Genomic DNA, 24,892 nt, shown 5'->3' with positions numbered 1-24,892 from the left:
AGGGGAAAGGGGCGGAGTCTCCGCGGAGAAAAGTGAAAAATGACAGAACTGCTATTTGTAAAACGAGATTGAGGGTTTTTAGAAACACATTTGAAACAAAAAAAAAAATGAAAAAATAAAATTTTGGAAAAAATAAAAATAAAATTATTTTCCATGAAGTCGATCCAAGAGTTTATCGGCATGCTTCTGATTGATCAACTTCTTATTCTTCTCTTCCGGAGACTCGCTTCGACGTGTTTTTTGGTGTTTTCTTGGTTTCGATGACGTGGATGAAGACGTTGGGGGCGGAGCGTCCTCGTCGTCGTCGTCTTCTGAACTGTCGGATGCATCTGAAATCGAACTTCCACTTGAAGATGATCCGGAGGAGGAAGAGGCGGACGAGTGGGCGTCGGTTGGCTGAAAATTAAATTTTTTTGGTTTTTTGAAAACGGAAAAAATAGAATTTTCAGCCATTTTTATGTGACGGCAAATCGAGTTTTTAGTAGAATTTTCAGTTTTGACGAATTTTTTGATAGGAAAATGCGACAGCGTTAAACGGGCGCTAGTCCAACCATTTCATGTGCTGATGATGTTCGTAACGCGTCAAAGGTGCGCCAGCAGAGCAAACCAAGACGTTTTCAATGTTGTTGGGGGCCACTTTACCCGATTTTTTCTCATTTTCAAAGCGCTGGAGGCGCGCCAGGCAATCATTTTTGCCATTTTTGACCGATTTTCCCACATTTTTTCTGTCAAAAATCATGGTATTATGGGATTTTTCGACATTTTTAGTCTTTTTTTCCAATTTTTCAAATTTGACAGCGTCAAAGGTGCTCCAGCCGAACTCAACAAGACCATTTCAGAGAAAAAAGAGTATGGTTGCGGGCGGTGGACTTCGCCACTTTCAATGACGTAGGGGGGACTGAAAATAGCGTCGAAGGTACGCCAGCTTGTGGCTTTCAGAAAAAATCTGATGTTTTTGGGCGATATTTTCCCGATTTTCCTCGCATGTTCTCAAAATTTGAGTGAAAATCAAAGAGGAAACCCAATTTTCATGCTCATTTAGCGTATTAACATCATCAGGTTTCAGTCAACTTCTACCTCAAATCCTGCTCAATAGCGTCAAAGGTGCGCCAGCCAGAAATGGAAATTTTGTTCAATTTCTCCGATTTTTACATGAAAAAAGGTAAAAATTGCCTCATTTTCGTTGATTTTTGGGTAAACATGCTAGAAATTTCACGTTTTTCGTAGAGGAACGAATGAAAATCACCTTATTCAAATTTTCATCATCTGAAACCCTGAATTCATATCCGACAAAAATTCGAAAGAAAAACTCAAAAATCATCTCATTTTCATCGATTTTTCCCGACTTTTGCATGAAAACAGTTCTAAATTTGTTCAATTTCGTCGATTTTTGAGTAAAAATTCTCGAAATTTCACATTTTTCACAAGAAAACTACTGAAAATAGTCTCATTTTCATCCAATTTTTCATCACCAACCTTCTCTTTCTCCGTCGTTTCCATCATACTTGATCCCTTCATCGGCGCGTATTGATGGCCTTTCGGATGATGGGGTCGAACAGGAGGCGGTGGTGGTTGAGTGGTACTAGAAGAAGTACTGGGAAGAATCGATGGAGTGGTTACGGTAGTGGTAGAAGACGTGCTCTCCTTCCCATTATTCTCTTTTCCTTGAAGAAGACGATTCTGATATTCTTGATACATGGCGTCGCAATTCAGCAGGATCGACGACACTGTAAGGGCTTTCACACGGTTTTATGGGCGGTTCATGTATAGATTGGATGGAGGACATTTCGAAACTGGGACGTTTTGAAACCAGGACGTTTCGAAACCATTTCAGCATTGGTTCCAAAACGTCCCGGTTTCAAAACGACTAGACATCCAAACCAAGACGTTTAGAAACCAGAAACTTCCAGATTTCTCGGTTTCAACAAGAGAAACAGTTTCGAAATGACTTGTTTTAGAACGGTACGTTTCAGAACTGGGACGTTTCGAAACCATTTCAGCATTGGTACCAGAGTTGTGCGGAATTCCGACTTCCGATTTCCGTTGTTGAAATAATCACGTCCGCCCAACTCTGATAGGTTCCAAGCAGAGTTGTTAGGAAGTGATTCTTTCTAAAACGGAAGTCGGAAGTCGGAAGTGAAAAACCGCCCAGAAATCGGAAGTCGGAAGTCGGAAGTAGATTTTTTTCTCAAACTTTCAAAAACTCCAAGAGAAAAATCATAAAACTCGCTAAAACCATTGGAAAATTGGTTTTTGGCTGAAGATTTTTGTCTGAAGGCCTAAATTTCACAGTTATGGAATGACGGAAGTCGGAAGTCGGAAGTACAATTTTCAATACGGAAGTCGGAAGTCGGACGTTTTAGAACCGGGACGTTTTGAAACAAAACTTTCTAAAAACTGATAGTATTTTTCAAGAATTTTCAGACATTTTCATACGAAAACCCCCGATTTTCAGAGGTTTTTAAGATGGAAAATCGGAAATTTACAGCTTTTTTCGCAAAAAATATAGAAAATTTTCAGCCACTTTAGGAAAAAGCTCTTAAAATTCACTTTTTGATACTGAAATTCTGATTTTCGTTGGTAAATTCAAGAAATTTCAGAATTGTTCGTCCGAACTCTGTAAAAAAAAACTCACGCCGAGCTGCATGTCCCATTGGCAATATGAATCGTGTGTTGTCTTCGACATCGAATCCTTCGGATATCGTTGCAGTCGGTGATGGTTTCTGGAATTACAGTCATATTTTTCTAATTTCAGATTCCGATATTTTATAGCATTCGATATGCTAAAAATCCGCCGTTCTCCTAACTCAAAAGAAGCCTTCGTGTTTTCGAGTTTTCCTGTGCGGCCCCGTGTAGTCCTCTCGGAAAATATTCTTTCATTTGTTTTATGTCATTTCTCTGTCATTTCCTATCTATTTTCAACGATTTCATGTAAATTTTCAGCTTATTTGCCTCTATTTTTCTTCTTGGTCATTTTCAGTGAATTTCAGCGTTTCTAGCGCATTTTCTGTCATTTCCCGTCTATATATGATCAGAGTGATTCTGAATCAATTTTTATATTTTCAAGGCCAATTTAAGCCAGTTTCAGTCTTGCTAGGTCAATTTCTAACGATTTTGATTCAATTTCCAGCCATTTTCAGCTATTTTCAGTGATTTTTATCGATTTTAAATTATTTTCAGATATTTTCTAGCTATTCTAATCTAATTTTCAGTGAATTTCAGCCGTTTTCAGCTATTTTCAGCTAATTTCAGAAGTTTTCTAGCCATTTTTCGACCATTTTTAGCTAATTTCTAGAATTTTCTAGGTTCAATTTCGACCAAATATACTCCAATTTTCAGTCATTTTCAGTAATTTTCAGGCAATTCTAAGCTGATTTCAGCCTGTTTCATCTCAGCCAATTCTAGTCATTTTGCAGCTACCTCTGGGCTAGTCTAAATCCATTTTCAGCCATTTTTGACCATTTTCAGCCAATCCGGGTTATTTCCTAGCAATTCTAATCCATGTTTCAGTGAATTTCAGCAATTTTCAAGCAATTTTGAGCTATTTAAAGTCAATTTCAGATATTTTCTTGCGATTTTAACCCATTTTTCAGCGATTTCCAACTAAATTCAGGAATTTACTAGCAATTTTCAGCCCACATAGGCCATTTTCTATCTATTCTAATCTAATTTTCTGTCATTTTCAGTCATTTTCAAGCGATTTTGAGCAATTTTGAGTCATTTTTAGTCATTTTCTAGCTATTCTAATCCAATTTTCAGTCGTTTTCAGGCAATTCTGAGCGGACATCAGCCTGTCTCATATCACCCAATTCTAGTCATTTTGCAGCTATTTTAAAGTCATTTTCAGTCAATTTTTAGTCATTTTAAGTCATTTTCAAGCAATTTTGAGCGATTTTAATCCAATTTTCAGCGATTTTTTGTTAATTTCAGGAGTTTTATAGCCATTTTAACCCAATTTTCAGTCATTTTCTGCAAATTTTCCTCACCAACCTTACTACTGGATCTCTCTGCTCTCTCCACTCCTCTATCTCCTCTCGTCGTCGTCGTCGACGTCGGCATCTCTCCCCTTCCAAACGATTGATCGTGCGACGGCGTGCTATTCGGCGCTCTCTTCGGAATCTTGTACGTCGTCAACGGTGCCATCGTCATCTCGGCCTTCCGTTTCGACGATCCATGATTCTTTTCCGATGACGTCATTCCACCAGCCGTCTTAATCGTCGTCAGAAGATTCGCCGCGTGCTCCGGATTCTGATTCAGATTCCTCGATTTCGATCGTGAAGACGACGATGACGACGTATTGGCTCTCAGTCGCTCCTCACGCTCCTTCTCCTTCCGACGTCTTCGCTCTGTCTCCGTCTCTTTTTTGGATTCAGAAGTCACCGTCGTCGTCGTCGTCGATGCGGCAGATGACGTCGATTCTCGATCTGTCTGAAGAGAAGCAGAGGATTCTGGAGGTGCGTGACGATGGTGACGGTGAGTGGTGGTGGTGGTGACGGAGGATTCATGCTTTCTCTCTTTTCTCCGCTCTTCTGTTTTGCTACTTTTCTACAAAAAACACAACACAAGCGGGGTGAAAACAAAGGGAACACAAAACAAGGGACGGTTTGGAACCAAAAAACTTCCAATTTTCAGTCGTTTTTAAGAAGGAAAATCAAATTTTTAGTCGAATTTATAGCATTTTTACAGCTTTTTTCGCAAAAAATCGGTTCCGAGACGTTCGAAGCATGCAGATGTTGAATTTTAGGACACTTTGAAACCGAGACATTCCAAAACCAGGACACCGTTTTGAAACTAGTTGGTTCTAAGACGTCCCGGTTTCGAAACGTCCCGGATTTTGAGACGTTTCGAAACCAGGACATCTCGAAACCGAGAAAATCGGGAATCATTGAAAGATCGGTTTTAAAATCTCTCGGTTTCGGAACGTCCCGGTTCGAAAACGGCTGAAAATCCAATCGAAAAGTTTTGGGACGTTTTGAAACCGATTGCAAGATTGGTTTCCAAATGATCCGGTTCTAGGATGTCCCGGTTTCAAAACGTCCACACATTCGACCGAAAAGTTCCAGGACATTTCGAAACCCAGGAAATCGGAAAAGATTTCAAAATTGGCGAAAAAAAAACGTCTCGGTTCTAAAACATCCCGGTTTCAAAGTTGGATTCTGGGACATTTCGAAACCGTGACATCTCAAAACCACTGCAAGATCGGTTTCAAAACGTCCCGAGTCCGAAACATCGTGCAAATTTTGATTTTTGAGACGTTTCGAAACCAGGATCAATCAGCCTAGTTCTAAGACGTCCCGGTTTCGAAACGTCCCGATTTTTCGTTGCTCCAAGAGCTCATGCATCACATCAATCCACACTTTTCTCACCTCTTGTCGATCTTTTTCCTTCTCGACATCACGATGACGACGGTCTCTATCACGACGTCTACTCTCATCTGAAGTACGGGACCGTGCCGGGGAGATACTGTTACGAGCGCTTCTGGAAATTGAATGAATGAGAAATAGCAGTTTTGACTGGAAATATGGCTGATTTTCAGCAAAAATATCGATTTTTTGGATGAAAAATGATTTTGTAACAGAAAAAATGAACATTTTGGCTGAAATTAAGCTTTTGACTGGAAATATGGTCAAAAATAACCGATTTTCAGCGATTTTTGTATGAAAAATAGCAAATTTTCGGCTGAAATTGCTGAAAATCTCACCTCTCACTCCTCTCATCGTACTTTCGCTCCTTCTTCTCTCCGTCTCTTTTCACTCGTCTCTCCTCCGATGTCGACGGAATCTCTTTCTTCAGCAGCACATCGTTTTGTGGAGGACGGGATGATAGTGGTGGAGGTGGGAGTCGCGAGCTGAAATAGGCGGAAATTTGACAAATCTCAGAAAAGGGCGGAGCTTGAATAGGTCACGCCTACTTTTCACCATTTTATCGCACAATTTTCGAAACTTTTCGAGGCCAGTACTGTAGAAGTGGACGGAGCCTAATAAGCCACGCCCCTTTCTGCAATACTGCCGCACATTTTGTTTAGAAGTTTGCTAAGAGACACCTTTCTGTTAAAACTATGCGCCGAAATTGCAAAAAGTGGGCGGAGTTTAAACAGGCCACGCCCCTTACTGCAGTATTATCGCACATTTTGTTTAAAATGCTCCGAAAAGCTCGAAAAAGTGGGCGGAGCTTAATAGGCCACGCCCACTTTTACAATACTGCCACGCCCCTTTCGAGCGAAAACTCGGCTAGACAATTGCAAAAATGGGCGGAGTCGTCAAGAAATTCTGAAGTGGAGTGGGCGGAGCCTGATAAACCACGCCCCTTTCTGCAATATTTGCCGCACATTTAAAAAAATGTGTTCAAAATGTTCCAAAACTACAAAAAGTGGGCGGAGCTTGCATAGGCCACGCCCCTTTTAAGCAACAATTCGGCTAGAATTGCAAAACGTGAACGAAAGCCAATCCGAGAGTATTGGAGATGGGCGGAGCCTAATATGCCACGCCCATTTCTACAATTTTGCCGCACATTTTATTCAAAATGCTCCAAAATTACAAAAAAAAGTGGGCAGGGCTCCCCAATTTTTGGGGGCGGAGCTTCTCCTACCTCGAAACATTCAATCCAGAATGATGTGAGGCCGACTGACTGGGTGACTGAAAATCGGTTTGATGTCTGAGAATGGGACTGAGCAGTCTGTCGACGGCATCTCTCGACGGCGGGGGATACTGTACTTGAGCTCCGCCTCCTCCTCCTACTCGATGACTACCGTAATCCTGTGATGCCGTTTCCACGACGATTTCCTCCTCGACAACAACGAGCGATGAGCCTTCGTCGAGATGAGCTCTCTGCTCAGTCTCGGTGAGAACCGTCTCGAAAACTTCATCGAATCTCTGTTGATCCTCTTGTGATCCCTCTTGATGAAGTGGATGGAGAAGGGGATCATTGTTGACGTCATCATGCATTGGGTCGTATGACATCAGAAATTCCGGGCGGAGAGTGAAGTCCAACTGGAAATAAGAGCAATTTTCGGTGGAAATCGATGGGAAAAAAGAGAGGAAAATTGAGGTTTTCACGCTTCATCTAAAACTTGATTTCAGAATCTAGAATGTCTGAAAATCAGTTGAAAAATTCAGTTTTTAACCTGAAAATTGATGGTTTTTTGCCCTAAAATTGGATATTTTGCCCAAAAACTTGATTTCTTAACCCGAAAAATGGAGTTTTTGACCCAAAAATGAGTATTTTTCCAGACATTTGTGGGCGGAGCCTCTAGGGGTTGAAAACTTTAAATTGATATGATTAGAAAGCTGAAGACGTGAGGATTCTGAATCTGTCTTCAGAGTTTTTGGATTCTGAAAATGAACGGAGATATATAGATTTCAGAATCTAGAATGTCTGAAAATCAGTTGTTTTTCGAGTTCTTCTTGTTTGGAAGTTGATAAAGAATCCTCAATTCGGTCAAGTTGAAAAGCTGAAGACGTGGCGATTCAGAATCCGGTTTCAGAATTTTTCGAATCTCAAAATGAGTGAAGATTCAGAAGTTTTTGGTCGTTTTTCGTTGAAAATTCGTCTAAAAATGGGTTTTTGGAAACAAAAATGAGTATTTTCAGTTTTCCCGAGATACCTGAAATTGTGGGCGGAGCCTCAAGGGTTTGAAAATTTTAAATTGATATGATTAGAAAGCTGAAGACGTGAGGATTCTGAATCTCTCTTCAGAATTTTAGGAATCTGAAAATGAGTCGAGATACAGAAGTTTGAAGTGTGGCGTGGTCTAAGGACGCATTCCATTTTTCCATTTTTAGACAAACTTTCATCGAGAAAATCCATTTTTAGGTAGATTTTTACCTAAAAATCCAGTTTTGGAAGAATTTTCACTAAAAATACACATTTTTTGGTCCAAAAACCCAATTTTTAGACGAATTTTCACTGAAAAAGTCAATTTTTAACAAATTACAGAACTTCAAGCTTCTGTATCTTCACTTATTTCCAGATATACATTTAAAGTTTACAGCCCCTAGTAGTGAGGCTCCGCCCACAATTTTCTGGATAACTCAATTTTTGAGTTAAAAAAAAACATTTTTTGAGCAAAAATTCAATTCTTGGTTCAAAAAACTCAGTTTCTAGGGGTCAAAAAATCCATTTTTTGAGCAAAAATTTAATTCTTGGTTCAAAAAACCTAAAAAAATCCAATTTTAGGGCAAAAAAACATCCATTTCTGGGTTAAAAGCTCAATTTTCCAACTAATTTTCTGCGGAAAACTCAATTTTTCACTATTTCTCACCCCAAACGGTTCATCCAACAACGAGTCGATGGGCATCTCGGCGGCTCTCTCGTTTATATACCCAACGAACGCATTCTCCACCGCCTGATTTCTATTCTGTGGGTGTGTCGGTTTACGTCGTGAGCTTCTAGGCAGCTCCGATGAGTCTTCTTGCTCAATTTCCATTTGAATCGGTTGCAGTGGTGGTGGTGGTGGTGGTGCCTGAGTGAGTAATGTGTGTGGTTTCGAGAAATTTCTCGAAAAAGTATCTTCAGTGTGTTTTGAAACGAGACATTTCGCAACCGAAGCAATTTCTGTCGAAAATTTTCATTTTTCAACCAAAAAAAACGCTGAAAATCGGTTATTTTCGGCCATATTTCCAGTCAAAAGCTTAATTTCAGCCAAAATGTTCATTTTTCATCCAAAAAAATCGATATTTTTGCTGAAAATCAGCCATATTTCCAGTCAAAATTGCTGTTTCTCATTCATTCAATTTCCAGAAGCGCTCGTAACAGTATCTCCCCGGCACGGTCCCGTACTTCAGATGAGAGTAGACGTCGTGATAGAGACCGTCGTCATCGTGATGTCGAGAAGGAAAAAGATCGACAAGAGGTGAGAAAAGTGTGGATTGATGTGATGCATGAGCTCTTGGAGCAACAAAAAATCGGGACGTTTCGAAACCGGGACGTCTTAGAACCAGGCTGATTGATCCTGGTTTCGAAACGTCTCAAAAATCAAAATTTGCACGATGTTTCGAACTCGGGGGACGTTTTGAAACCGATCTTGCAGTGGTTTCGAGATGTCACGGTTTCGAAATGTCCCAGAATCCAACGTTTGAGGATTCGGGTCACATTGAAACCGATCTTGTATCCATTCTCGATTTCCCAGGTTTCGAGATGTCCTGGATTTCGAAACGTCCCGGAACTTTTCGGTCGAATGTCTGGACATTTCGAAACCGGGACGTCCTAGAACCGAGACATTTCGAAACCAATCTTGTAACCATTCTCAACTTTCCATTTTCTTGGTTTCGAGATGTCCTGTTTTCGAAATGTCCCAGAATTCAACGTTTGGGGACTTGGGTCACTTTGAAACCGGGATGTTTTAGAACCGAGACGTTTCGAAGCCAATTTTGAAATCGTTCCCGATTTCCCGGGTTTCGAAGAGTCCTGATTTCGAAATTTCTCGAAATCCAGGACGTTTTGAAACGGGGACATCCTAGAACCGGGTAATTTCGAAACCAATCTTACAATCGGTTTCAAAACGTCCCAAAACTTTTCGGTCGGATTTTCAGCCGTTTTCGAAACCGGTACGTTCCGAAACCGAGAGATTTTAATCCGATCTTGTAACCATGCCCGATTTTCTCGGTTTCAAAACGTCACGGTTTCAGAACGTCTCAAAATCCAACGTTTGGGGACTTGGGCCATTTTGAAATCGGACATTTCGCAACCGGAAATTTCGCAACCGAGCGTTTCGCAACCGGATTTTTCGTATTCATTTCAAAACGTCCGGTTGCGAAACGTCTCGTTTCAAAACACATTGAAAACCGCTTGACAAAATACAAATTTCCGGGAAAAGTATCAAGAAATCACTCAAAATTTCTCGAGAAATTTCCCGATAATTTCATTTCGATACTTACACACTGTGCCTGATTGGGCGGGACTTGCTGCTGGTGAGGTTGAGGGACAGGGGGAGGAGCCACAGCTACCGTAGGAATTTGTTGTCTCAAAAATGAAATTTCCGCCTGTAAATTCTGCTCCTTTTGCTTCATCTGAGCGTACGCTTGTGGCGCCGGACGGAGATTATAGTTGTGTTGAGCTTGTTGTCTCGAGAAAACGGACTGCCCATACAATTGTTGATGCAAAGAACTCGAATCCACACATTGTGGCACTAATTCAATGAATTTCTTCGTGATATTCCGTAACTCGATGCCGAATGCCACCATATTCTGACTGATTCCAAAGTGACCGTCACGATGGAATACTTGAATTATTTCTTCTAAATTGTGATCGTGCATACTGTCATTCAGAATCATGAATGGATGTTGGAGGCTCTGGGGAAGGTGTCGTGATTCGAGACGCAGCGATTCGGCGGCCGAAGTGAGCTGGAAATATTGGAATTTTTAACTGAAAAAATGCGAATTTTAATTGAAAAATTGGAATTTTTAACTGAAAAAATCCGATTTTCCAGAAAATTCGCATTTTTTAACAGAAAATTTGGAATTTTGACTGAAAATTTGCGATTTTTCAACTGAAAATTCGCATTTTTTAACTGAAAATGTAAACTTTTTTCTGATAAAAATACGATTTTCGTCTGAAAATTTGGAATTTTAACTTTAAAAATCCGATTTTTTTCAGAAAATTTGCATTTTTTAACAGAAAATTGGAATTTTTGACTGAAATTATGCATTTTTCTTTGAAAATTGGCTTTTTTTTTCTCAAATTTTGAAATTTTAACTGAAAAAATCTGATTTTTTTCAGAAAATTTGGAATTTTCGACTGAAAAAATGCAATTTTTTCCAAAAATTTGCAATTTTTAATTCAAAATTTGCAACTTATAACACAGAAAATGAGATTTTTAATTGAAAAATTGGAATTTTTGACTGAAATTATGCAATTTTCAACCGAAAAATGCGAATTTTGACTGAAAATTTGCGATTTTTCAACTAAAAAAACTTTTTTTTTCTGAATATTTGCACTGTTAAACTGAATTTTTCGGTTTTCAAGATGAAAAATTTGATATTTTCATGGATTTTCACGAAAACGTCTTAAAAACGAAAACGAAAACGTCTTAAAACTTAATTTTCACCGATGTTCCTTAAAATTTATTCCGAAAATCGTGATTTTCAAACAAAGTCCATTTTTTAGCTACAAAAATCCTCAATTCTCACGGAATTTTCACCAAAAAATGAGTAAAAATCAAATTTTTAAGCAGAAAAACTGGAATTTTCACATATTGCAGCTTGAAAAACGTCTAAAATTCTCATTTTTCACTCTAAAAAGTCAATTTTCCGTCACAGAAACGTTCAAAACCCTATTTTAATTATTCGCATTTTTAAGGCCAAAATTTCAATTTTTCACCACTCAATTTGAAATCCAAAAAATTTTCATGGATTTTTCACAATTTCTAGCTCGAAAGACGCCTAAAATCACTATTTTCTACCTCGAAATGCCAATTTTTGCTCCGAAAACGTCTGAAAACGTTAATTTTCACTGCAATAAATGCCAAAAAACATGAATTTTCAATCAAAGATCCTTTTTTCAGCTTGAAAAATGCTCAAAAATTTTGATTTTTCACTTCAAAAAGTGAATTTTTGCTCCGAAAATGTCAAAAAACCTCATTTTTCACAGATTCTATCTGGAATAAATGTCGGAAATCCTTGTTTTAGCTCGATAAATGTCCAAAAATATTGATTTTTCACCTTAAAATGCCAATTTTTGCTTCAAAAATGTTTTAAAATCCAATTTTTCACGTTTTTTACGCAAAAATCTTCAATTTTCACGGATTTTTCACATTTTTGATCTCGAAAAACCCTGTTTTTTCCGTCAAAAATTCAATTTTCTGCTCCAAAACTCACTCCATTCCTAATCAAATATCCATAAATCATTTGATGAATCTTCTCATGCAGCTGTCCTCCCCCTCCATTCGTTGAATTCTGATTCCTCCGTGACGACGTCGTCGGATTCTGATTCTTCGCTCCGCCCCCTCCTCCAGATGTTCCCGCTTGACCACTCGTATCCATTGGTCTGCAACAACCAGTGTGCTCGGCTGAAAAATAGATTTTTATAGAAATTTCAGACAAAAAAAATATGAAAAAATAGAGAGTTGAGGACGCCAACAAATGTCACAAAAAATGGAAATTCGGGGAAAATTATACAGAAAACAACGATTTTATTGCAAAAATGCTGAGAATCTATGGGGGGAAAACCAATAAAAAATTAATAAAAATAACAAAAACTAGAGAAAAACCTATAAAAAACGACAAAAATGTACAAAAATCACTAAAAAAATTACGAAAAATTCGATATTTTTTCACTAAAAATCCATTTTTAGACAAATTTTAACCGAAAAAATCTTTTTTAAACGAATTTAGACGGAAAATCCATTTTTTGGCAAAATTTGACCGAAAAAAAAATATTTTTAGATTAATTTTCATAGAAATAAACCATTTTTAGAGGAATTTTTACCATTTTTCACTGAAAATTTGTCTAAAAATGGATTTTTTCACTAAAAATTCGTCCAAAATTAGATTTTTTCAGTGAAAATTCCTCTGAAAAATAGATTTTTTTCAGTGAAAATTCGTCAAAAAATGGATTTTTTCAGTGAAAATTCCTCTGAAAAATAGATTTTTTTCAGTGAAAATTCGTCAAAAAATGGATTTTTTCAGTGAAAATTCCTCTGAAAAATAGATTTTTTTCAGTGAAAATTCGTCCAAAATTAGATTTTTTCAGTGAAAATTCCTCTGAAAAATAGATTTTTTTCAGTGAAAATTCGTCAAAAATGGATTTTTTCAGTGAAAATTCGTCGAAAAATAGTTTTTTTCAGTGAAAATTCGTCTAAAAATGAATTTTCTCAGTGAAAATTCGTCCAAAAATGGATTTTCTCAGTGAAAATTCGTCGAAAAATAGTTTTTTCAGTGAAAATTCGTCAAAAAATAGATTTTTTCGATGAAAACTCGTCCAGAAATGAATGTTTTCAGTGAAAAAACGAAAAAGAATTAAAATCCAGGCGGAAACCAATCGATTTCCTGTGTGATCGTCCTCTTCTCGTACGCTTCGACTTGATCGTCCTCCTTGAATCGAATATTCTTATCCGACAGTGCTAAACCGACTTCTGTATTCGTCTTTGCCGACGTCACAACCTCCATTCCAGCCTTCATCGTCTCGATTTCTCCTTCGAATATCACAGTGTCGCCACGTGTGAATTTGTAGACGCAGTGTCTGGAAATAAACGGATTTTCAAATAGTTTTTAGCAGACTTGCAAGATTCCGGGTCGGCCCGGATTTGAATTTTTGAACCTTTTTCACCACAATTATTTTTTCTACAAAAAATCAATTTTAGAACTTTTTTGGGAAAAAAATCGGAAAATTTTCGAAAAAAAATTTGAATTTTTCAGTACTGAAATTCCGGGCCCACCCGTTGCAAGTCTGGTTTTTAGTTGAAAAAAAAAACTGAAAATCGCGATTCTTTGATCATTTCTGGCCGAATTTGAGCTAGAAATGCTGAAAATTTCATTTTTCGAAGAAGGATTTGGTTCCGAATAATTCGGAAATAAACAGATTTTCAGACAGTTCGTAGCGCTGAAAAAATGAAGAAATACAGTAATTAACATGGATTTTTGTGAAAAGCAATAAAATTTAGAGGAAAAATGAATTTTCAAACAGTTTTTAGTGCTGAAACTGATTAAAAATCATTGAAATTTGACTTTTTAAAATGTGAATTTTCACGCCTCAAACGTCTCTAAAAGCACCATTTTTCACAATTTTACGCAAAAAATTTCCATTTTTTACGATTTCTCAACCTGAAATCCGAATTTCGCCTCTAAAAATAATTCATTTTCAGCTTCAAAAATGTCTAAAAACTTATTTTTCATCGATTTTCCTTAAGGATTTCAATCCAAACAACTCGATTTTTCAGCTTAAACCCCAAATCACAACTTTTTCAACTGAAAATCTGAAATTGGCACATGTTACAGCTTGCAAAACGTCTAAAACTCTCATTTTTCCCTCCAAAAAGTCAATTTTCTGTCACGAAAACGTTCGAAAATCCGATTTGAAAAAACTCGCAATTTTTCGATCATTTCTACCAGAAGTTCACTGAAAATTGGCCGAATTTGATCTAGAAATGCTGAAAATTTCATTTTTCGAAGAAAGATTTGGCTCTGAATACTTGATTCTAATGATTTTCAGACGGAAAATCTCATTTTCATCCAAATTTTCGGCTCAAAAACTCAGAAATCCCTAACATTCCAGAAAAAAGACTGGAAATCGCAATTTTCTGGGGGGAAAATTAATCTTTTAGCATAAAAAGACTGTTTTCACTACTTTTGTATAGAAATCTCACTGTGGATCCTTCAAAAAGTCATATCTTGATTGGATTTTCAGCAAAATTTTAAAGAAAAATGTGTTTTTTTAGTTTGAAATTAAAAAAAAAGGATTTTCAGATAAAAAATCCGTATTTTCTATTACAAAATTCTTTACTTTCCAACATTTCGGACTCCAAAATCTCATTTTTCATGAAAATTTCGCTGAAAATGTTATCAAAATATCATTTTGGATGAAGTTTTGCCGAAAATCACTTATTTTTACTCATTTTTACTCATTTTTATCGCCAAAAACTCCAATTTTCTCCCATTTTTTCCCTCCAAAAAGGGTTTTTTGCAAAACCTTACCGATCAAACTTTCCCCAATTGACAAGTGTACCCGCAATTGGTTGTCGTTTCCTTCCTCTATCAGAAATCATAAATTCCTTGAGTACATGTCCCTCTCCAACCAAATGTAACTCTGTCTGTTTCGGCAGTCTCGCCGACAATTCCCCTTTCAACGCTTCAACCATTCGGTAGATCACATTAAACGAATCGATTTGAATTCCCGCCGACTCAGCCTTCTGCTTGATTTTCTGTGTGGTTTCCACGTTGAATGTGTACAATGTGGCGCCCGTTTCTCTCGCCATCTCAATGTCTTTTTCAGTCGGAGGGCCCACTTCGAAGTCGACTAATTGCAGTTTACATTGATCACTTGAATACGTGGCGAGGATTTCAAGAATCGCTTCGAGAGTACCTTCTACGTCCGTTCGGATCTGGGAAATGGGAGATTTTGCGAGTTGAAAACCTGGTTTTCGTTGTTTTTCAATGTGGAAAATAGAATTTTTGGACAATTTTGGAGTTGGAAAGCATGTTTAGACGAATTTTGAACGAAAAAAACCCATTTTAGACGAAATTTGGAAATTTGGAAATTGAAATAAGCCTGATATTTTTTCAATTAAAATAAAAGGTTTTCGCCAATTTTTAGCTATTTTCTAGAATTTCCAGTCCCTGAAACTTGATTTGTCTCATTTTTTCGATTACCAGTCAAAAGAACTCACAATAAGCCTAAATTTCGGGTTTTAATTGAAAATTCTGTAAATGTTAGGCCTAAAAATCTTCTTTTTCAGCCTATTTCAATCGATTTTTCCCCCAATTTCCATTAAAAAAACTCACAATCAACCTAAATTTCAGTGAAAATTCGAATTTATTAACTCATTTTTGCCAATTTTTAGAAAAACTGAAGAATTTCAGGCCTACAAATCTATTTTTCAGCTGTTTTTCCGCTATTTCAGGCGCTTTTCCTTCAATTTTCAGTCAAAAAACTCACAATAAGCCGATAACTTTTCAATTAAAAAAAAAAGGGTTTTTGCCCATTTTCAGCTGTTTTCTAGAGCTTCTAGTCCTTAAAACTCAATTTTTCCTCATTTTCCATTCATTTCCCGCCACAAAAACTCACAAAAAGCCTAAAATCTAGGCCTAAAAACCTATTTTTCCCCTATTTCAATCGATTTTTTACCCATTTCCATTCAAAAAAACTCACAATAAGTCTAAACTTGGGTGTTCCATCCTCAACATCCTTCTCAATTCTCTGATTCTTATGAACAATACTTCTCAACGTGGATCCGAATCGTTGTCCTCTATCAAGTAGCTTCTGTCGGTTGCTTAGATACGTCTCTCTCGCCGCGTCTCTTCGATCTTTCGTCTCTTCCCAATCTCTCTCCGCTTTCTCTTTCATCGTTTTATCGATTCTCAGGTTGACAACTTTCTGTGCTCTATCCACTGACTCCGCCTCCAAAACGACGTCTCCAGGTGTCGGCAAATCGTCTTTCCAGCCGGAGACACGGACGGGCAAAGAGGGCGTGGCCGTTTGGACGACATTTCCCTTCTCGTCGTGCATTGTTTTCACGCGACACCAAGAATTGCCCGCCACGAGGACACATCCCTTTTTCAGAGTCCCACGGGAGATCACCAGGGTACACACCTTACCGATGCCGTGGACAACTGCAAAATGTTGGGGAAATAATATGGCTTTTTGAACGGAAAGATCGATTTTTGGTCATTTTCAGGTGTTTTTTTGTCAAAATTTCTTGAAAAAGTGGTTTTTGGCGCGAAAAATTCAGCCCGGAAACACTCAAATTTCCAAGGTGGTGCTGGAAGAGGTTTTCGTTTTTGTGTTCCTAGGCCACGGAAAGTAAAAATTGAAAAATAAAGACGTTTTTGAACGGGAAATTCAATTTTTGACATTGGAATCGAATTTTTATTATATTTTCAGCGGGTTTTCGTCAAAATTTCTTGAAATCAGACGTTTTTGAAACGTTTTAGATCGGAAAATGGTGTTCATTTTCCAGCCTAAAAATCGTCACAAATTGTAATTTTTATGGGTTTTGAGTTTAAAAATTCTAGGAAATGTGATATTGAGCCTCGAAAATCAAGTTTTGACAAAAAAAAACTGGGAAAGAATTCAAAAATTCCGGTTTTTGAGGGGAAACGCCGAGAAATTAGAGACTTTTGCACATAATTCTATCAAAAACCGCATATTTTGGTCATTTTTTCACGGTTATAACAATTTTCAGAGCGAAAATCACACAAATTTTCAATTTTTTTTTACGTTTTCGTTCATTTTTCGGTCATTTTCAGTGCGAAAATTGCCTTTCCGACGCACCCGACGACTCAATAATAGCCGCTTCGACCCTTCCTTTCTTCGTCGCTTTCAGATCCATTAGATCCGCTTGAAGAAGTAGAGCCTCTTGAAGAGCTGGAAGATTCTTCGAGTGAAGTGCAGAGACTTCAACACATTGAATATCTCCACCGAGTTGCTCCACAACTACATCATGCTCCAACAATGATCTCATTGCTCTCATCGGATCCGCATTCGGTTTATCGATTTTGTTGACGGCGACCACTAATTGTACGTTGGCTTCTTTTGCGAACTGGAAAACGGTTTGGGGATGAAAAAATATTGATGTAGGTTGGAAAATCTGAAGATTTCCAGAAAGAAGGTTAGCAATCGCGGTTTTATAGTGAAAAATTGTTTTTGTAACATAAAAAATTATTTATTGAATTCCATCTTTTCTGATTTCTAACCGAGTTTTCTAGAAAATCTCTCTTTTGTCAGATTTTCAGTCAAATTCTTAAGAAAAATGTGTTTTTTGAGTTCTAATTATCAAAAAATATGAAAATTTCACATTTTGAACTGAAAATCAATTTGAAAATTTCCGATTTTTTTAAACGTGTTTGCTTAAAATCTCAAACATTTCAGAAAAAAAGGCTGAAAATCGCAGTTTTCTAGTGAAAATCAGGAATTTTCCATGTCTAGCAGCTCACCAATTCTTTGAAAATTTTTGGAATTTTCACATATTTCAGCTTGAAAACATCTGAAATTTTCATTTTTCACTCTAAAAAGTCAATTTTTCGTCACAAAAATGTTCTAAAACCGAACTTTTTTGCAAAATATTCAGTTTTTCACGATTTCTAGCTGTTCGTTCAGCATGAAAAAGACTACGATAACATAGTTTTCTATTTCTGATTAAGTTATTCTCGAAAATCTCTCTTTTTATGCCAGAAAATCGCTTTTTTTTTTGGAATTTTTGAGATTTTTTAGAGAGAAAATAGGAAATTTCCATCCTAAAATACGAGGAATCTCTACTTTTGTTAGATTTTCAGTCGACTTCTTAGGAAAATTGTGATATTTACGTTCTAAATGGTAAAGAATATGAATATTTCAGATTTTTATCTGAAAATCAATTAGAAAAACTTCTATTACAAAATTCCTTATATTTTCCAACACTTCGAACTCAAAAATCTCAAATTTCGCTGAAAATGTACAAAAATATTCTTTTTTGAAAAGGTTTCTAAGCAAAAATAGCGATATATTCGTATTTTTTCACTTTTTGTTCTCAAACAAGCTAAAAATATGGATTTTTTGAAAGTTTAAGCTGAAAATGTGTCAAAAATTATCTTTTTTCTGAGATTTTCAAGCAAAAAAACAGTTTGAAAATGAGATTTTCAGCAGATTTCCAGTCTTTTTTCCTAAAAATCTTTAAAAAACCCTAAATTATCATGAGTCATTGAGTTTTCTAAGCAAAAACACTATTGTTTTCCCGTTTTTCTGAAGGAAATTGGTCTCAAACATGCTGAAATTCTGGATTTTTTGAAATTTTAAGCTGGATATATGTCAAAAACTGTGGAAAATGTCTTTTTTCTGGGATTTTCAAGCAAAAAACAGTTAAAAATCTAAAAATCAGTCTTTTCTTGGCATTTTCAGGGAAAATTGCGATTTTCAGTCTTTTTTCTAGGATTTTCAAGGAAAAATTGCGATTTTCAGCCAATTTCCAGTCTTTATTCCTTAAAATCTTCGATATAACTCGTACTTTAATCGACTGTGCCGTCTGTTCCTTGACTCCATCATCCGCAGCCACCACCAACACAACAATATCAGCTCCTTGTGCTCCGCGAGCTCTCATCGAAGCGAATGCAGCGTGTCCAGGAGTGTCCAAAAATGTCACTCGTCTCCCGCGTAATTCGACTGAAAATGCTCCGATATGTTGAGTAATTCCTCCGAATTCTCCAGCGGCTATTTGAGAGTTACGGAGTGCATCAAGGAGTGTCGTCTTTCCGTGATCTACGTGTCCCATAATAGTGACTATCGGGGGACGACGTTCCAAATCTCCTGGAGAAGCGGACGGTTGGGGACGGAGATCCGCATCTTCTTGTTCCAATTTCTTCGGCGGACCATTGATGAAACGAGGTTTGAACGAGAACGCGGCGGTTGTCTGGAGAATGGAAAAATTTTGATATAATTTCCAGAAAAAAGCGCTGATTCTTATCACATTTATGATGGTTTTGGACAGAAATTTGTATAGGGAATATACGGAAAAAAATTATCCCAAAATCGGCTTGAAATTATGGATTTCTGAAGGATTTTTTTTTCAATTTTTTGGATATCGGTTATCTGAGACGTTTCTGGGAGCATTTAGAATATATGAGATTCAGAGAGTCCTTTGGACAAGTTTCAGACGAGATTTTGTAGAAAAAAGCTTAAAAATCATATTTCACACAGATTTTTCTTGCTTTCAAAACTAGAATTCTGGAAAATATGCTTTAAAAACTGGATTTTGGTTATATTGAAAGATTTCTATGCTTAAAATCGTCTTTTTTCTGTTTTTTACCTGCAAAATGGAGACATCATCGAGTGGTGAGTCGGAAATGATGGCATCCACATTTCTCTTGTCGATATTTTCCAAAATCTCGGTGACTTCACTCAAATCGACGGATAGTGCGGTGGCGAGTTCACTGTAAAAGGGCAATCTGTGTGGAAATGAAATGAACGAGAAACAGGTGAAGCGGTGGCTAAGAAGGAGGAAGAGGGGAATGAGAAGAGAGGACACTGCTGTTGTGACCCACATTAGGTGACGCGGCGTTATGGATGCGCGGGAGAGAAAAAGAGAGATAACAGGGAGGGAAAATTACTGGATTTTTGGCGGGAAAAGGCGTTAAAAAAGTAGTTTTTTTTTCAAAATTGAACGTAATCCGAAATGTTTCAACTGGAAATCAAACAATTCTAGTTTTCCAGTGGGTTTTCCCAGTTTTTAGCATACTTGTCAAGGGCCGGGTCGGGCTTTTTTTTTCAAAACGACAGGCCCGTCTTTTTGGAAGGAATTTTTTTCAATTTTTTTTTCAATTTTTTTTCAAATTCGATTAAAGGTGTACTAAGATGAACTCAGGTTTTTCTCATAGAATAATATGAGTGTCTTTTTGTCAATTTTTCCGCATGAAAAATTGAAAATTGGAAAAAAAATTGAAAATTTTTCTCAAAAATCACATATCCCTGACAAGACGGGCCTGACGGGCCGGGCCCGGACCGAAGCTTTTCAGGCCCGGCCCGTCATTTGACAAGTATGGTTTTTAAGGGACGAAATTTGTTGAAAAAGATCGGGAAATTGGCAAAATCCAGTTTTTTTGAAAGAAAGCTGAAATGGCTGGATTTTTTGCGGGAAAAGGTGGAAAAATTGGGGAAAATAGGAGTAAAAATGGTAAATTAGGGTCTAGAAATGAATTTTCGAGACGACAACAGTGGAAAACTCACTGAAACAGACATTTATCAACTAAAATCAAGATTTTTAGTTTTTCAGCCGATTTTTGGAACAAAATTTCAAAATGTTGATAGTTTTTAATCAAAATTCCTTTTAAAAATCATGCTTTCCATGTGAAAAATTATCTGAATCTTACAGAAAAAGCCACCGGTTATTATTTTCGGCAAAATTTGACCCGGAGACAATGATTTTTAGGCCGAAAATGTATAATTTTCTTCTTCTCCGGCTTCGAGAAGTTTCTCGAAAGTTCTAGAAATTTTTGGATTTTTCTAAATTTAATTTCGAAAAATCCAAAACTTAATTTCTCAAAGTCCAAGATTTTTAATAAGAAAAAAGGCAAGAAACCTTGCAAAATTTCTCACACACCATTATCGTCATAATGGGAAAACAAACAGATGCAAATTGATTTTTTTTTCTCATGCATTGTGGTTCCCACAATGGAAAAAAGGTGTGGTTAACCATGGTTATGATGAAAAAATGGCATGTTTATCTGAAAAATACTACTTCTTGCTAGTTTTTATGGCTAAAAATGGCAAATAAACTACAATTTTCAGAGCCTTTTTAGTTAAAAATAGAAAAAAATGTGAAAAATCACTTTTAAATACCAAAAAACCACGGCAAAATCTACTTTTTAGGTAAAAAACCACAAAAATGTCAATTTTGAGCTCTAAAACCACATTTTATAGTACTTTTGGCCAAGAAAATCAAATTTTTTGCACAAAATGTGAAAAATCACTTTTTAACATCAAAAAATTATGAATTTCAGCTATTCTAGTGACAAAATCCACTTTTTTTTGTCGAAAAATCACGAAAAAAAAACCATTTTTCTAATTGAAAACTTACTTTTTGATAGTTAAACCCCCATTTTAAACCGAAAAAATGCCAGGATTTACAGATTCTCCGCGAGAAATCACATTTTTCAGTAAAAAATTCATGATTTTCGGTCGAAAAATCACAAAAATGCCAATTTTCAGCCAGAAAACTCACCTTTCCCCCCAAAAGAACCCCAAAAATCAACTTTATTCATGCAAAAAAGAACAAAAAATCCATGGAATTCATCCTTACGTCGGGCTCATTCGTTTCCAGACATCGACCGTCTGCTTCTGACTTTTCGTGCTCTTTACAATCGCCGCCTCCACGAATTTTCGTTTTCCACGCTTTCCTTCCGAAGCGAATTCTCGCGTTTCCACACGAAACCATACCGGTTTCTGCACTAAATTGAGGCGATTTTCAGTCAAAAATTCAGAAAAATTCAAGATTTTTCTATATTTTGTTACCTGATGGTCTAATAAATACACGGCTGCTCCTTAATAGTTTCAGCATTTTCTTGCTCCGCTCATTTCCGCTGAATCTTCTGTTAGGTCGGATGTGTCTTTCCATAGGTTTCAAGTACAATCCGACGAGCTTCCACATTTCTTTTCTCCAAAGCATTGCCTTCGGTGACCGAAAGAAAGCTTTATTTAGGAAAAGATAACAATTGTGGAACAATGGATCAATTTTAGAGGGTTTCAGGGGGGAACTATAAATGGATATGTGAGAGATAGTTGGGGGGGGAGTAAACTACTAGATCCAAGTATTCGTTTTTAAAAAAGCATTGAAAGGGAAGGTGAGAGAGAAAAAGAGAGAAAGGAAATGGGAGGAAAAACGTTACTTTGAAACAAAAGATACACAAAACAACGGGTGCGATCTAGTAAGAATCGCAAAAGGGGGAAAACAACAACGATTGATTAAAAAAGTAAAGTGAAAAAGAGTCGCGACTCTAGGGAATCATTAGAAAATTATAGCCAAAAAGATAGAGAAGATGATGAATGCATGACAAACTAGTGGGTGGGGGGAGTGGGAATCTAAAATGTCAGCATTTATATGGAAAACTATATATAAAGAGAGAGCTTATTCTTTCGGCGTGAGATGTTGAGGTAGGTGTCAAGTTATTACATGAGAGAGTTGAGGTCGTCTTCGTTGAGTTCCGACAATTCTGGAAGGTCTTCAGCGATAACCTGCAATAATTTATCATTGATTTTTCAGATTTTCAGTTTAACTCACTCCTTCGACAGTATTATTCTTACTCTCGAGAACGAGCTTCGCAAGTCGCTCCTCGCTCTCTCCACCCTCATCGTCACTGCTGCACGTGATCTCACTCTCCTCAAGAATCGACTCGAGCATCCACAAGAAATGATCGTTGCCGAAAATTGGCACCAAGTTCTCCTCGGTATCCCAGACAGACGCGTCGGGGAGGTGCTGAAACTCAATTATTGATATGAAATTCTACGTAAAACCCTTACAGTCAAAGGCTTGTGGTCCAAAATGTGCTTCTGAAGAGCAAGTGGGTTCTCGAACTCGGTCTTCTGGCACACCCAGCAATCCGCATGATAGTTCTGCTTGCGAATGTAGTTGATGAGACGGAGACGTTGATAGCTGTTCAGTTTGTTGTCCTCAACGTTCTTCAGAAGATCGAAATCGTGAGTGGTCTTCATATGGTCGAGAAGCGACTGAGCATTGTCTTCACTAGCGTCGCAAAGAAGGCAGACAACGCGGGTCTCATCAGCGTCGAGGTTGTCTTCTTCCCACTCACACCATTCATTGTCTTCCTCCTCCTCATCAGAATCCTGGAACGTCGGCATCGTGTCTTCAAAGTCCTCAGCGAGCACATCGAGCCAACGTTTGCCAAGCTCCAAGTAGTTGATGATGTAGAACTTGTCGTAGTAGTGATTCTTCGGGTTCACCTCACGATGGTTTCTCTTTCTCATGTGATCCATGAGAGTATTGCGATCCGGGAATATCTTCTCGCAGTAAATGCACTCGTTGCGGTGGAGTTTCTCCTTCAAATGCTCGATATACTCGGTGACGAACACCAAATTATCCGGAGATCCCAAGTTGAGATGATGAATCATGTACAGATGGTGAATGATCTTCGAGCGATTTCCACGAGCGTTGTAGCGGCAGAAGATGCATTGAAGTTGGAATGAGGTGTCCTCACGCTCGCGTTGCTGACACTGAAGAGCCTCCTCGAGACGTCGCATTGCGAGACGTTGTCTCAACGAGCGGTCCTCCGCGATGTTCTCCGACATCAGATAGTAATAGTCGGTCTCCCCAAAGTAGGCGTCACCTTCAGCCGGCTCGATTCTTGGGAAAATGTTGTCGATGCTCTCCTTAGCGAAACGTTGACGCCAATGTTCGATATAGCGTTTTGGATCGACAATCAAGTGCATCTCGGAGACGACGATCTTGTGCTCCTTGAGAAGATGCTCGGCGAATCCGGTGACTTGCTCTGGGAGATCGAAGAATTCCAGACAACTGACACACATCGTCGGGCCACCCCAACGTGGAGAGTATCCAACGAGTGGGACAGTTCCAGATAGTGTGCGGATTCTACCGCGAGCCACTGCCAAGCTCATCTTCTCCGGCTTCTTCGGGCGAGTGTCATCATCGTCGGAGTCCGAGAATGGCTCTTCCAGCTCGTATTCATCGCTATAATCGAGTCCTTCTCCGTTGCTCGCCTGCGACATGGTTCTTGTAGAGTCACGTGCGTGCTTCGCGGATTGAGCTGAAATTTAAGAGTTTTTAACAGAAAACGCACTGAAATTATCAATTCTTACAGTTAGAGCTTCTAGTTCTCTTGTGCTCCTCTCCCGGCGACGACTTGCTGTTATTCTTGCTTATTCCACCCTGACTGAAGCTTTTTCTATCAGTCCAATCTTTGCGATTCGAGTGGTTATTCTTGTTGTTACTATTGCTATTGCTGACGCTGTTGTTGCGACTGCCATTTCTGGAGCCGGAACCTCCGTCACCTTTCGTGTTCGAGCGTCTTCTAGGGCGATTGTTCTGCAAAAAATAATTTATTTTCTTGATTTTTAATCATTTTTCCCCAAAAATTCTCACCTTGCTGCCACCGGATGTTTCGGTGTCAGTCTTTGTCTTGGTGGCAGGACTACCCGCCACGTTCTCCTTCTTCGCAATATCGGGGGTGTTTCCACCACCGCTATCCGAAGTGGACATGGTGTGTAGCACGTCGGGGGGCCAAATTTAAGGAATCGTCGTCTTTCCGAGCGGTGCCAGAAAAACGATGTACCTGGAACTTGATTGATATTTTTTTGGTGTAAGTTTTCATGGTTTTTCTCATCAAAACGATGAAAAATAGCAAAAACCGCGGAAAAAAAAGAGAGAAAACCATGGTTTTTGGAGTTGAAAAGGCTGTTTTTCGTGGTTTTTAAATCAAAAACATGCAGAAATGATTAAAACCGCTATTTTTCATGGCTTCTTGTATCAAAAACCTGAAGAAAACAATGAAAAATCAAGGGAAACCGCGAGAAAATGAGAGAAAGAAACCGATTTTTTGCTATTTTTCATCATTTTTCATGTTTTTGATGCAAAAAATCATAAAAAATAGCGGGAAATTACGCTTTTTAACCCTGGTAAATAATTGGAACTTGAAAATAATTTTTTCGGCCAAAACCAACGGTTTTTGGGGTTAAAAAGCGTGTTTTCTGCTATTTTTTATGGTTTTTCTCATCAAAAACACGAAAAAACAATGAAAAATAA

General features: G+C 37.8%; 3 protein-coding genes across 3 annotated transcripts; 1 reads left to right on the top strand and 2 right to left on the bottom strand.

Moving 5' to 3' along the window:
* Positions 1–12,953: 12,953 nt before the first annotated feature.
* On the bottom strand, positions 12,954–21,784 carry GCK72_016945 (uncharacterized protein; the record flags this gene model as incomplete). The annotated part of the gene is made up of 8 exons (XM_053731790.1): positions 12,954–13,176; positions 14,628–15,034; positions 15,802–16,262; positions 16,924–17,191; positions 18,632–19,033; positions 19,430–19,553; positions 21,419–21,566; positions 21,631–21,784. The coding sequence occupies 8 exons, from the start codon at positions 21,782–21,784 to the stop codon at positions 12,954–12,956; spliced, it is 2,187 nt and encodes a 728-aa protein (XP_053580703.1).
* A 477-nt stretch (positions 21,785–22,261) lies between these two features.
* GCK72_016944 (uncharacterized protein) lies at positions 22,262–23,712 on the top strand (the record flags this gene model as incomplete). Its single annotated transcript, XM_053731789.1, has 4 exons — positions 22,262–22,269; positions 22,387–22,588; positions 22,672–23,309; positions 23,466–23,712. The coding sequence occupies 4 exons, from the start codon at positions 22,262–22,264 to the stop codon at positions 23,710–23,712; spliced, it is 1,095 nt and encodes a 364-aa protein (XP_053580702.1).
* GCK72_016943 (uncharacterized protein) lies at positions 22,285–24,349 on the bottom strand (the record flags this gene model as incomplete). Its single annotated transcript, XM_003104405.2, has 5 exons — positions 22,285–22,350; positions 22,397–22,591; positions 22,636–23,897; positions 23,950–24,175; positions 24,233–24,349. 5 exons carry the CDS (start codon positions 24,347–24,349, stop codon positions 22,285–22,287), a joined length of 1,866 nt encoding a protein of 621 aa, XP_003104453.2.
* Between the last annotated feature and the right edge of the window lie 543 nt (positions 24,350–24,892).

This window comes from Caenorhabditis remanei, chromosome V (assembly GCF_010183535.1).
Source record: "Caenorhabditis remanei strain PX506 chromosome V, whole genome shotgun sequence".
NCBI classification, from domain to species: Eukaryota; Metazoa; Nematoda; class Chromadorea; order Rhabditida; family Rhabditidae; genus Caenorhabditis; species Caenorhabditis remanei.
This window is presented reverse-complemented; position numbering and strand designations above follow the sequence as displayed.